This window comes from Monodon monoceros, unplaced genomic scaffold (genome assembly GCF_005190385.1).
Source record: "Monodon monoceros isolate NGI ecotype Baffin Bay Population unplaced genomic scaffold, NGI_Narwhal_1 Super_Scaffold_5, whole genome shotgun sequence".
In the NCBI taxonomy this organism is placed as follows: Eukaryota; Metazoa; Chordata; class Mammalia; order Artiodactyla; family Monodontidae; genus Monodon; species Monodon monoceros.
In genome coordinates, this window is record NW_021703782.1 from 59,267,617 (window position 1) to 59,282,664 (window position 15,048).

Below are 15,048 nucleotides of genomic sequence, written 5' to 3' on the forward strand. Positions count from 1 at the left end.
GGTTTCGCGGTAAGAGTGCATTCTGTAGCAGTCTCTTAAAAATCTTCAAAGATAAGCCATCTCTTTGTTTCTTGAAAGTTTACTCTTCTCTTCGCCTTGATGCAAACTTTCTGGGCTTTCTAATTAAAATGAATGAGTATTACGTAGCATTTCACGTCAGTCAGTTGGTAACAGTTCATGCTCTGAAGTCAGTCGTCTTTGAGTAAACCTTCCCCAGTTACCTTTATGATTTAACCACAGCTGTTTCTTTCTTTCTTTCTTATTTAGAAACCTTATGCTTGTCAAATTCCAGGATGCACCAAACGCTACACAGACCCAAGCTCCTTAAGAAAGCATGTGAAGGCACATTCTTCCAAAGATCAGCAAGCAAGGAAAAAGGTAATTTTAAAAGAGAATTTATCCAGCCAGGACAAGCACATTTAAATTCCTCTTGCAGTACTGGGAGCTTCTGCAGGGCATTGGTGATTCTCATACTTCTCAAGGTATAACATGTTTTAGACTCTGAGTAGAGAAGTCATCCATGAAGTAGTAGCAAGGCTGTGATTTTCATAACTGATGTAACCAGATATGAATTTCTGGGGAGGGTTTGTATAATAGGAATTGGAGGAAATTAGTGAAAGTCACCTAAACTGGAAAGTAACAAAATTCAGTCCAAATAGCTAAAGAAAATTGAATTGGGAAAAACAGCACAACAAAAACCCTTTCTGGAGATAAGTGCTTTTTCATAAAATATCAATTGGCTAAAATAATTACGTCTGATGAAGCAGGTAGGGTAAGTATAGAGCATTCTTCCCTTTAAGCTTAGAAAAAAACACATTCCTTAATAAGTATTACGTAAGAAAGTCTGAGAAAGGAATTGAACCTAAAATTACTTTGACATCGATGAGGGCTTAGTGCATCTCTCAAAGTTCATAGAAATTATAGTATCTCTCAGATTTGGAAGAAATGTTAAAGATCAACCTGCCAACCCACCTGACTTATTCTCCTGACCTCATAAAATCTCCAGCAAGTGGTTGACCATGCTGTACTTTAACACCTTGAGAAATGAGGAGCTTACTGCCTTTCAAGGATTTTCTAATAACTGAGTTTGTAAATTTTTGGACCAAAAAGTATCTTCTGATCATGGCAGAAAATAAGTTGACCTGACCTTGGCTTTTTGAGTGTTTCATTTGTGTTCAGATGGGTACCTGGTTCATCTAAGGGCCCTTCATAACAAATTTAAGGGAAGTTTAAGACTCTGCTTATTTCAAGTGATTGAACCCCATGGTGTGATTAAACCCTATGGCTGTGGTTTTCAGATCACCATGGCTTCTAGTTAACTAGAATCTTTTATTCTTTTATGATTTATAGGGATTTAACTCTTTTATGTTGGGAAATGCTCTGTAATCTTTTTGTTACTTGAGATTTTTTCTTCCTTGAGAGGTGTTAGCACAATGCCAGTTGAGGGCTCATATATGGAAACAATTTGACCCCTTTGCTGTGAGTTAGAAAAATGGCCAGTCAGAAGGATTTGATAGATATTCTTTTTTTAAAAATAGATATTCTTAACGGCATACATACCCACTCTTGTAAGTCAATTGTTAAAATTATTTTTTTCTCTATAAATATAGTTAAGTGTCTTTAATTGGAATCCCAGTAAACTGATAACAGATGATCATTATCAAGAGATGATAATAGATGATCCTTCAACATGGATTGGATATGTTCCTGTATTCTAAAACAGCAAAGAAACTGCTAAGTGAATTAATAATATACATAAAGTTGTAAGGAGGATGCTTAATTCTTAAAATAACACACCATTGTTGCATACTGTTAACTGTATAGGAGGACCATTGTCTAATGTTTTTTGTCATTATCCATGTATATCTTATAAACTTGAAGTAATAAGTTGTGCTTGTTAAAAAATAAACCTTGCTGAGAGTTTCTTCCCCCTAAATCTGACCACTCTCCACCTCCAAGTTGTCCCAAATGTATGAGGTTTTACTGTAATAGCCAATCTATCGTCAGATTGAAGAGCACCTTCACAGAGAATAACAACTGTCATGGGCATGACAGAATGTAAGTCTCACATGTAGACAAGTAAGCAATAATATGATATTCAGCTTAAGAGGGTAACCTAGGTTGACAGTAGGTATGAAAACATAATGGGATATTTTTAGGAATTACTAATGGTTTCTATTGTTCAAAAATGGTGTGTTTCAATCTCTTTATAAAGGAAGAGTAGTTTTGATTATGTGAAAGATTCTTGAAGCACTAATTTAAAAAGAAAATCAGATCTTAAGACTACAGAATACAAATTTATAAACAATTTGCAGACAGCCTTCAACAGGCAATCCAGATAACAAGGATATGCTTTCAAGGAGCAGTATTATAATCTAATGTCAGATATTACAATATTCTCTTAATTTTGTCTTGTGTAAAATGAGGTATTATCTCTCCAGTGATTTAGCTTTTGATGTTCACTGTTTTTCCTGCGAGTGGTTGAATTGGATTTGGCTGACGTTCTGACGTTCATTGCTTAGTCCTTAGTGACAAGTTACTGTGTTTACTTTCCAAATTTTAACCTGTCCTTTTAATCTGAAGATTTAAAAAATCCTGTGTGGATCTGTAATGGACTAATTTGTGGAAATTAAAATGATGAAAGTTGCTCCATCCAATAAAAAGGGGAAATGTCACTCCCAGGAGAAGCAGTGCTAATAAACCTCAAATCAATCAATCCACATTTTCAAACCTCGAGCTGGTATTCCGGTGTGTAGTATTTACATGGTACAATGTTGTTACTAGACCTCAGAGAGGTTCTAAGTGCTATTCACATCAGGGCTTGGTATTTGAAATATTTCCTGGCAGCAATAATAAAAAAAAGTAAGAAACAATAACCCTTTTAAGGCAGAATTAAGATTATTTACGACTTTAATTAAAAATTGAAAACTGGCATCATTTCAAAAAGCCTTTACAAAAATGTGAATTCATCAAAAATAACCATAAAAATTCCAAGGTGATAAAGGCACTGTGGAGAAATGGTCCCAGCCCTAGGGAATTGTTTTGTTGAAAAGAATAAAACCCTTTTCTGTCACACCCTGTTAGTCATGGACTTGTTTAATATACCCTGCCTGCCTGCCTGCCTCTAATCCTCTTTTTAACCTCCCCCTAGACACTAAATGACATTATTTTGGTCTTAACATGGCCGGCTTTATGAAGTCCTACAGTGAAATCATGGCCAGTGACAAGGCATCCTCACCCATAAGACAAATGTCTATTAGGATGGGTAGAGATCTCATAAGTGATGCCCTGGTCATGGGCATGTGGCCCTTTTCCCACACCTGTTGGATCCTACTGAAAACCAAGAACCTGAAATCTCAGCTTAATATTATTCAAGCTATGAAAAGAAAGAAGAAGGGAAAAAAAAAACTCTCTGCAAAAGAATTGGGATAATTTGGCTCATTGCATGCAGAGAGTAACTTTTCTCTTTGTCTAATGTGTGCACACCCACACATCCCATCAGGTGACATACAGACTTCTTCCATCGAATGTGCTTTGCAGATCTTGAGTCCATTAAATAGTGGGCTACACAGCTAAATGAGCAGCAAAATACTCAAGTCACCAGCTATGGTCTCCAGAGTAGAATTCAGAATAGAATTCAGCTTGCAGAGCAAAAGACAGAATCCGTCCTTCAATTCTGTCTGATAATGAGTGTTGAAATAAGAGAAAACTAAGGCAATAAGCCACTTGAAATTTTCCTCAAGCCTGTGAGCTTTATCAGAATTTTTCATTTTCACCTTGGAAGTGCCATAAACAAGGAGGTTTCCTTCAACTCTGGCGTGCTACCAACATGGACTTTTTAAAAGTGAATGCAAAGAATGCTGGGCCAGAAGTTAGAGATGACATGAATCTTTCGTCCATTTCACACTTCCACAGAGATTCCAGACTTTGGGTGTGATTCGTTAAATGTTTGTTAAACGTTCACCTTTGACTCACCATGGTTGATAACTTTCACTTTTGTGACCTCTATGTGGGCTGTTTTAAACCAAGCAAGTATAATGTGAATGCAACACGTATGTATATTTCCTACTTAGGGAACAGCTTTATATAGCTTTCTGGCTAAAATAGAGCTGCTTATTTAATGCAACTCTCTTCATGTGGAACTGATGATTCTCTGGAATCTGTTCAGAGCCACCACCACCCCATATGTACTCAAAACTATAAACAATTTCATTAAATACAACATAGGCTCACCTTGCTTTGTGCAGTTGTTGGAATCTTAAAAAAGCTATGTGAAAAAATACATTTTCCCCTGAATGAAAGCATGTATAAAAGAGCTAGTGAGGCTCACTTTTCTATCAGTTGTTTTCTGTCATCATCTACGTGGCATACGGCATATACAAATGGGGTACACAATCAGAGGCCTTCCCAGATTTTGACAATCCTCTTTCTATCCTCCCTGCCTCCCTTCCTCCCTTCCTTCCTGCCTTCCTTCCTTCATTCCTTTTTTTTCCTGCTCAGGAATAAATTAAAAATCATTCCAACTCTCAATGGAATGTCAGTCATAGGCACATATTACAAATATATTATTTCAAGATGAACTGGTAGCTCCCCTTCTTCCTCTCACATTTAGGAAATCATATTGGAATTTGAGTAATAGTGATGCTGTTACAGGGATGACATTTAAAGGGCACTAGTGTGTGTGTTTGTTTTAAGTGGGTCACATTAAGTTTTCTACTTTAACAATTGTTGCTGACAAATTACGTACTTTACACCTCAGAATGATGGTGAGACATACTACCTGCCTGAATGTCTTGATGTCTCAGTTGAGGGTAATGGATTTCAAGAAAGGTGCTAGGTATGCTTTTGTAAAACAAACAATTTTGGTTCAAAATAATGATGCTAACTAATAATTAAATTTAAATTTAAAAAAGTCAAGTTAACCCCAGATTGATTATACTGATTTGGAGTTGAAACCAATTGCCTGGAGGCTTCTATTTTAAGTCGATACAGTATGAAACCAGCTATGATTTTGAGAACATTTTGATGCTACATGGTGATTGGAGCTTTTAAAAAGGAATTGAGAATTCACATTTGGGTGTGGGAAGGTGGAGGGGTAGGGGTGGTTGTCCATGAGAGTAAACAGTTAGTGAGAAAAAACATCTGTTCATTTCTGGAGGTAATGGAAAAACTGTTTTCAGCCTTGTGAATACAGAAAAATAAATATTCGCATCTCTGAGCCTAGCCCAGTGTCTTTTTTAGCCTGTAAAGCAGTGTTTCTCAAAGCATGTTCTTTAGAACCTTATCAGATCCTTATCTTTAGGATCTTATCAGATAATTCTTTTTTTCTTTTTTTTTCTTTGGCTGCGCTGGGCACTCGGGATCTTCATTGCTGTGTGCGGGATCTTTTAGTCGAGGCATGTGGAATCTAGTTCCCTGGCCAGGGATCGAACCCAAGCCCCCTGCATTGGGAACGCAGAGTCTTAGCCACTGGACCACCAGGGAAGTCCCTCAGATAATTCTTTTAGAAAGTTTTTTGTTATATAAATTTGGGAAATGCTGAGTTGAAAAATATTCAATGGTTTTCTTCTTGAAAGAGTTCTCAGAGCCTTGGATGTACCAATATTCCAGAGAGAAAATAACATTAAGCATTGTTCAAAATTACTTGGCCAACAAAACAATCTTCTTTTTCCTCTAGAGCATCTCATCAAACCACTCTTCTGTAAATTACTTGAGAAATACAATCTCAAGTAATTTCATTTATTCCATTCAACAAATATTTATTAAGCACCTACTGTGTGTCAGGCATTTGATAAGACCCACGGATGCAAGTGTGCCTAAGACAGACATATTCTCTGTTCTTATAGAGCCACATTGTCTTGATGAAGTCCAGCAACAATAAAAAGATTGACAGAAAATAAGTAACATAAATGTAGGCAAGGAAGCAGTGAGGGAGTTGATATGGAGATTAAAGAGGGGGACCTGTTGAGGTGAGATGGTCCGGAACACATTCAAGTGACCACTTTAGAAATGAGAAAACTGTATTAGCTGCAGAAAGTTTTAAAGCACTGCTTAAGTTAAAATACTGTACCTTTCTGTTTGAGCTTCTTTTAAATAATTCTGGTGCTAACTAAGAGCACAGCAGTAGATGTCAGGATCATCTTAGTTTGTTGTAATTAAACTTTTTGGCAGCCTTTCCTCAATTGCAGTGTCATTAGGGGAACTGGATGCTAGACATTGAAAAGCATAGCTTATTATCTCCCACCTAAGAAAATGACTCAGATGGTCAGCATCTGTGGTTCGCTGAGCAATCAGCACAGGTAGCGCAAGTGAGGCCCTGCATCAGCTCTGGGGATTTAAAAACAAGTGAGATCTGAATTTGCCCTCCTACAGATTACATTCCAATGAAAGACACATGGAGATACGTGCTTTCTGTATGGTAGGAGAAATGCTGTGATTAAAGTCACACAGAGCGTGCTTGTGGAACATGGTATCTGGGAGTTCCTTTGTGACTGACAGAGATTCTTAAGGAGTGAAGTCTTAGATTCTATTATTTGAAAGAAATGGGGAGATCTTTGGAGTTCTACATTGTTCTTGATTATATTACAGTTCTTTGTCATATGCGGCAAAGTAGTTTTTGTTCTATCCCCCTTGAAAATTCTTAATTGGAACAAAAAATAGGAGTGTTTGGCCCTGCTCTGGCCAACTATGTAAGGAATGAGGACCGTATGACAGGTGCTTTAGTGAGCTATTTTATAGAAATGGTTCCTAGAAAATTGTTTTTTTGATTGATTGACAGAAACCTAAGCTTCTCCTTCCTTTTCTCTTATTAGATTTTGTGGATTCTTGATAAAAATGATTTTGGAATAGAAACATTTTTCCCAGACTTTCTGCTGCCTAAACATAATGTCCTAAAATATCATGATACAGCTCATCGTGGCCCTCCTCGGGTTTTTGCTCTGCCTCCGCTTCTGAAGTACTGGTTCCCCTTGGAATTACTGCTTCCTCTGCTAGTTCTCTCTTGTCTTTCCTTTTCATATTCAACTGAGTTTTGTCTTTGATATCCATGGGTAATATGTTTCTATTTGTTTGTGTCGGCTCTCTGAGCTCTAAAGATTTATTTTCAGGTGACTTCACACAAGGGCTTGGATAAGCCTAATGTGAAAACTTTTCATGGTGGTTGCTGGACGGGTGACTGTGTCTCAGAGTACTGTTTGGATTGGACGTCAGGAGGTATGGGCTCCTTTTATGCAGTGCTATGAATTGCTTTGTGACTTAGCTTAATTTACAGTCCCCTAGTTTTTCCATTTCCCCATCTTCATAGCTATCTTGAAAGGCAAACACAGGGCCTCAAAGGTGAAAGGGTAATCATTTCAGTGTTGTTACACATACCTCCAGTCCAGGGTGGTCTATTGTGAATGACAACAGAACAACAGTGTCCTTGGAAATATTTTTTCTTTGTGAGAACTGAATATTCTTGTAGGTGAAGTCCTCTTTTAGTGATGACTATAGATCGTCTTTCTAGGTCATATGGTTGTTTGGATGATGGAGCAAAAAAGATCCAAATGAGGGAAAGGAAACTGAGACCCAAACCAGAGGAGATTAAAATCAAACTTGAACCTGTGATATTTGGTTCTATTCATAGGTTATTAATCTGGGATCCATGGACCATAAGGGAATACATGGAAGAGTGGGTTTTAGGAAGTTAATGAAATCCCAGAAATGTAAAATATAAAATGTATTTTTCTAGGGAGAAGCTCCATAGGTTTCATTGATTCTCTGAAATTAAGACTTCCTGATGACCAAAGGGAAAAAAAGGAAAAAATTCCCACAAAGGGACACAAGGAAACACTCTGGGAGGTGTGTTACATTTCTACTACCTTGATTGCAGTGATGGTATCATGAGTGTTTGCATATGTCCAAACTCATCAAGTTGTCCATATTATTATATGTGCAGTTCTTTGTATATCAATTATACCTCAATAAAGCTGTTAAAAAAAAGACCCTCTGAGCCAAAAGAAATGCAGGATGCCTAGTGACTGTTTCACCTGGCTTTAATTATAATGCCCCCCAAAACTTTGCCCAACTAAGAACAATCTATGCTCTTATGTTCTGGGGGATCGACTCCTACTTACCCGGCATTTACTGTGTGTCTGATATTTTGATAAATGCTTGTGAATACAAAAATGGTAAGATAGGCTCCTTTCCCTTGAGGCAACCAGAGATGTTAAAGCAGGACTTCGACAAGCGGTGGGATGATTGTATAGATGGTGAATTGAAGTATGGAGGGGAGGGTACAATAAATTAATGGAGGAGTCTGAAGCAATTGCACCACTTAGGATGGTATGCACTTTTACAAGATTTAATGAAGGCCTGGACAAGGATAGTGGCAGTTGAGATGAAAATGAGTGGACAGGGGCTTCCCTGGTGGCACAGTGGTTGAGAGTCCGCCTGCCAATGCAGGGGACACGGGTTCGTGCCCTGGTCCGGGAGGATCCCACATGCCGCAGAGCGGCTGGGCCCGTGAGCCATGGCCGCTGAGCCTGTGTGTCCGGAGCCTGTGCTTCGCAACGGGAGAGGCCACAACAGTGAGAGGCCTGTGTACCATAAAAAAAAAAAAAAAAATGAGTGGACAGCATGTGGTGATGGATTGGATGCCAGGGATGAAGGGTAGAGTCAAGACGTCTCCAGAGTTCTTACTTCTAGGATTGGATGAGCAGTCCACAGGTGAAATTTCTTCTTTCTCAGGGAAATCTCAGTTCTGCTCTTAAGGCCTTTCAGCTGATTGTATTAAAAATTGACTGTATTGACCCACCTCCTAGAGAAATGGAAATAAAAACAAAAATAAACAAATGGGAACTAATGAAACTTAAAATCTTCTGCACAGCAAAGGGAACCATAAACAAGACAAAAAGACAACACTCAGAATGGGAGAAAATATTTGCAAATGAAGCAGCTGACAATGGATTAATCTCCAAAATTTACAAGCCAGCTCATGCAGCTTAATATCAAAAAAACAAACAACCCAATCCAAAACTGGGCAGAAGACCTAGATAGACATTTCTCCAAAGAAGATATACAGATTGCCAACAAACACATGAAAGGATGCTCAACATCACTAATCATTAGAGAAATGCGAATCAAAACTACAATGAGATATCACCTCACACAGGTCAGAATGGTCATCATCAAAAAATCTACAAACAATAAATGCTGGAGAGGGTGTTGAGAAAAGGGAACCCTCTTGCACTGTTGGTGGGAATGTAAATTGATACAGCCACTATGGAGAACAGTATGGAGGTTCCTTAAAAAACTAAAAATAGAACTACCATACGACCCAGCAATCCCACTACTGGGCATATACCCCGAGAAAACCATAATTCAAAAAGAGTCATGTACCACAATGGTCATTGCAGCTCTATTTACAATAGCCAGGACATGGAAGCACCCTAAGTGTCCATCGACAGATGAATGGATAAAGAAGATGTGGCACATATATACAGTGGAATATTACTCAGCCATAAAAAGAAACGAAATTGAGTTATTTGTAGTGAGGTGGATGGACCTAGAGTCTGTCATACGGAGTGAGGTAAGTCAGAAAGAGAAAAACAAATACCGTATGCTAGCACACATATATGGAATCTTAAAAAAAAAAAAAAAAAAGGTTATGAAGGGCCTAGGGGCAGGACGGGAATAAAGATGCAGATGTAGAGAATGGACTTGAGGACACGGGGAGAGGAAAGGGTAAGCTGGGACGAAGTGAGAGAGTGGCGTGGACATATATACGCTACCAAATGTAAAATAGATAGCTTGTGAGAGGCAGCCACATAGCACAGGGAGATCAATCAGCTCGGTGCTTTGTGAACACCTAGAGGGGTGGGATAGGGAGGGTGGGAGGGAGATGTAAGAGGGAGGAGATATGGGGATATATGTATATGTATAGCTGATTCACTTTGTTATAAAGCAGAAACTAACACACCATTGTAAAGCAATTCTACTCCAATAAAGATGTTAAAAAAAATTGACTGTAAATGTTAATCACATCTAAAAAAAATACCTTCATAACAATACCTAGATTAGTGTTTTATTGCATAACTAGGGCCTAGAGGCTAGCCAAGCAGACACGTAAAACTGACCATCACACCCAGAAACTAAAATTCATTATGTTAAAATTTAACTGAGGCTACTTTATTTGAAGGTGACACTAGCCACACAAAAATGGGGCATTGTAAACTTCAAAATGTAGTTTATATTAGTGCAAATTGATTATTCACTAGGAAAACTTAAGGAAATTAATTATTGGATATACTGGTTCTACTCCCTTTTCTTATACCAGTGATGGTTCAAAGCAAATTTGTTCATGCCAATTAATTTATAGATACTATGCTAAGAGAGTACAAGAGGATTATACTTTAAGCAAATAAGCAGATACTTTTTTAAACATGTATTTTGTGTTATATATCAGAGAATTTACAGAATCATAGAAATTTATCATAATATGTTAACTTTTAATTCAGTCATTTTTGTCATAAGTTTGTGTCATATACTATTTGTTAATACAGTATGTTTGTATTATATTAAATGAAATAATGACAGTAAAATGCTTAGCATGGTGCCTGATACGTTATACATGGCCAATAAAGGTTAGCTGTTACCACTAGAATTACATCATGTAGTCCATTAAGGGTTTCTAAGAGAGAAGACAAGGGTTGTTGAAATTTTAGTGAGTTGGTTTTCCCCACTCCAGACTTCTCCATTAATTTATTTTACCTCAAGGAGATTTTAGCTGCTTAAAAACAATTAATGGAAACTGAGATTATGACATAATTGTGAATTGTTTATATATCCATTTTGTTTTTTCTTCATACTAGAAACACATTTGTGTTCATGTTTGTCTGTTTTAAAATCTCAACCAGACAAACTTACTGGAGAGAATCCATGTCTTTGGGTTGAAAATCCCTGCCATTTGTCAGTTTTCCTATAGGTATTGTTATGTGAATGGCAGATGGATGGATATAGATTTCATGCAGAAGAGCTTTACTTTTATACCCGTTTTAGACCTTGATTGTTTCCTGACTTTTCCTCTTCTAAATTGCTCTCATTTGTGAAATCTGGACAGTAACAGCAGTGCCATAGGTATGTGGTAGCTACTAGTGAGGAAACACACGTGAAGTGCTTGTTGCAAGCCTGCACAAGACGGAGCTCAATCCTTGGAGGAGGTATAGCTGTGGCCACGGTGGTGGGAGTTAGAAGGTGTTACAATAAAGAGCAAAGTGCCTTGTCGTCCCCTATTTCTGCTGGGGAAACTGGCTTTTATTAGTGGTGTACAGAGCAAAAGTCAGATAATGGCAAGAATTTTCTGAGGGGAGAAGAGATTTTTCCTGCCTCAGCTGTTTTATGTGGATTCTTGCTTGAGAAGTTAGAGGAAGTTGACGAATAGACCTTTGAGCCTTCTGCAAGGCACCTCTTGAGTTGTTCAGCAAGTGGAATCCAATCTCTGTGACTCAGTTGTTTTAATAGTGATGGTGATAACCTTATTTTGCCCACATTTAATGCTTTAACATTTCAGAGCCATTTTGTATACATTATCTTATTTGATTCTTTTGGCCTTTAGAGTCAGGATGAATTTTTTATTACTACTTCTACTCTCTTTAGTTTGTTTCTGAGAAATGAGAAAGTTTAGAAGTGGAAAGGGAACCAAGTATGATGCCAAAGGTGTTATGCTGTTTTCCTACAAGACCCACAGAATGTGCTCCAGAATTAGCTAATACTGCCTAACGCAAAGCCGTCCGTTAAGCCTTGACGTACTGTTTGCAATCTTGGCATTCCACAGAACATTTTGGCAAAAGATTATTCTCCCTCCCAGCAATCCAGACCCCTCTTTATAAACTCTAGCAAAGTGTCATGTGACATCTTAAATGCTCACTGTTTCCACTGTTTGTTCAGTCCGGACTAACTCTTAAGTAACTGTTAAAGGACTACAGATAGTCGCTGCCTCAATAGGGCTGTCCTTTTCACTGGAATAGAAAGATGTTTTTCTTCTTTTGGCGATGGGTGCTTGCTGTGCTGCCATTATAGGGGCCAGCTGTGGGCACAGCTGTAGTCCATTAGAATTATAAGCATCCTTAAATGGACCCTCATCTTCCCTGGAACCCAGCATGGGGAATCACATTCAGAAAGTTCCAAAAGATATTCATGACGACTCTTCATGAAATCTTAAGCTTTCAGATTTTTAAGACATTTTTTTTTTATTTAGCAAGTCTAATATGTCCAAACATTCTTTATATTATTAAGTCAAAAATCTACCTTCCTGGAACACCCACACAGGAGCTCTAGTTCTGTCTTCCAAGTATGCTTCTTTGTTTCCATCAATGACCTTACTGATGTATGCAGAAATCCTGCATTAATATTCCTGTTACCAACAATTTTTACTTATTACCCAGCTTCCAGATTTTTTTTAGCATACAGATTGTATGCCTTTCTATTCTCTCCCTTTCATTTGTGCCATAGAATACAGTTTCAGGTAGGGTCACGGGAGACCATCAGTGGTCTGATGACCTTATTGGCTGTTGAGGCAGCACTGAACTGAAAAGGCAGGGAACTGATGTCAAAGGGCCTTATATATCATACTAAGATGTTTATAGATAGATCGTGGTCAGACTTCTGATTTAGAAAGATAATTATGGTGGTAATGTGGGGCATGAGTTAGGGATCTCGGGTGAAAGGAGACAAGACAATTAAGTTGGCATATTTTTGTTAATCAATATTGTTTAGATACAGTGGCTCATCTAATTATGACTATATCCAGCAGGGCTATCATCAATTCCAGGTTTCTCGGTCTTCTCCAAAATGCTATCGTGAGAGACTTTACTAAATAAGTTGTTGTAATCTAGGCTCATTATATGTGTGGCTTTCAGCTAATGGTATCTAAAAAGGAAATGAGGTTTCTCTGGTTGTTCTCAATAACCCCATCCTAGCTCCTATTGACTTACTTTCTCTTGAACTGCTCACCAACCTATATTATTTCTATAATCTTTCCAAGCATGAAGTTTAAGCATTCTGGTTATCAGTCACATTTCTAGACTTTATCTTTTTTTGCCTTGTTGAAATTTGAGGTATGGATTTCTGTTTTTCCATTTTTCTGGGCCTTATCTCTTTGTACTTTCTCAAAACATATTTTTATAATCATGTTTACAGGTGTTTTTGGTAGCAGAGTTAGTGTAACATTAGAATCTTGAATTCCCTGACTAGTTAGTGGGCTCTCTTGCTGTCTTCTCTCCTGTGCTAGGCCTTGCTGTCCTCTCTCACACTACTTCCAGCAATCGTTTTTCTAATGATTCTCATTTGGGACTCTCAGCTATGGGATATATAGAAGCCAGGTAGTAGCAGAATTGTGATGTAGTTGATCAAAGTGGCTTAACACTGCTGCGTATCTTTCCATATATTTTTCTATCATATATAAACATGGGGCCCCTCTGTTCTGATTCTTTTTACTCCGTAGCATATAGTAAAAATCACTGCCATGAGGAGCCTTTATCACTCAACATTGGCAAGAACATCACTGATCTCTGAAAAAGGAGACTCAAAAGGGAAAACAGTTAAAAAGGTGACAGAACACAACAGACAAGAAGCTCTGTTTCACAACAATGCTTTGGGCTAGCCTAGCATATAAGCGCCAGCTATATAGGAATTTGATAATATTTACCCACTGTGGACTTTGAATAGAAATTGTATTTTGAGATGATAGTATTACAAAGGACATCCTTGATATTTCCTCATATGTACATAAGCAAACACAGAAATCAGATTTCATTTCTTTGTACTCAAATTAGCAATCAAGGATGATCCATTCCCCTGCTCCTTTAAAAAAATCTTGTTCTTTCATATGGAAAAATGTCAAGAACAAGTTCCCCAATTTTCAAGTCATAAAGATTCAGACATGTTAGGGTGCCCTCAATCTTGGCATAAGTGAACAGAGGAACCCAATGTTCATGATGTTTTCCCCACCTCCCATCTCTACCCCAATTATGAGCCCCCTCCCACCCCAGAATATTTAGCTTGAAGTTGATTAAAGCCTTCAACACAGCAAAACACTCACAAACCCAGTACCACTAAATCTCTTCAACCATCGGTGATGGCAAGAAGGGGTGAATTGGCATTTAAAATATCCAGTAATAACACAATGGGTGCAATTACCCATTTTTATTCTCTTCCCTTATGAAATAAGTATTTAAAGGAAACGGGAAGAAGAACAATAAGAGCCATTAAATACCTGTGTAGCACAGTTTACTGGGCATTTTCATGCCTGTTTAGCTCTTTAATCTTCACAACAGTTATACAAGGTCAGTGTTGCAATTATTGTAATCCCATTTTAGAGATGAAAGGCCTAAGCTTCTGAGAAGCCAGCTGTCTTTACAAAGCACACTCGGTAAGTAGGACAACCATACTCCAGCTGTGTTTTTCTGACTCCACATCCAGTGCTCCTTTGACTCTACCATTCTTACTATGGGCTGTCTGATTTTCCAACACGGGAAATTGTGTAATTTGTTTGCAAGTTCTTGGCATGATGATCATTCCTAGAAGCTCTGTAGTAGCCTTCTGTTAGAAGATGGTAGCAGGGCCCCTGACTGAGGCTCTGCCCCTAGAGGCCCCCATGCTTTGGAGTACCTTCCTCAAATTTTTCTAAACCCTTTCTTTAGTGACTGGGCCAGCAGTACCATCCAGGTGGGGAACCCTGAGCCCAGACTAGCACCCACAGAGGTGCCAGCCCTAATTTCTCTCCTTCAGGGCATTCTCTACCCCATATGTGGGGTCAACTAGGTGCCCTGATGAGCTTTTCGACATGCCTGTGAGATCATCCTGAGGACCTGTAGGCCAGACCTAATTCCAAGAGGGCAGCCTCGGGAGCAGATCACTTGTGCTGGCCAATGTGGTATTTCTTTTGCTGAATCACTTGAGATTGGCCCTCTGGTGTGATGCTGACATACTGATTTGGGGTGACTCAAATTGATTATTTTGACAGAAGCCCTACAAAATCTTTTGCCTAGTGCTCTGTACATCCTGTGGATA

The 15,048-nt window shown here is 38.4% G+C and overlaps 1 protein-coding gene across 9 annotated transcripts in view; it reads left to right on the forward strand.

Annotated features, from left to right (window-relative positions):
* The window catches only part of GLIS3 (GLIS family zinc finger 3), a 662,455-nt gene that overhangs the window by 556,700 nt on the left and 90,707 nt on the right, over positions 1–15,048 (forward strand). For all 9 annotated transcript variants that reach the window (XM_029201554.1, XM_029201560.1, XM_029201553.1 and 6 more), the window contains one exon: positions 268–378. In XM_029201554.1, the coding sequence (XP_029057387.1) occupies positions 268–378 (111 nt within the window). The remainder of the gene's footprint in view (positions 1–267; positions 379–15,048) is intronic.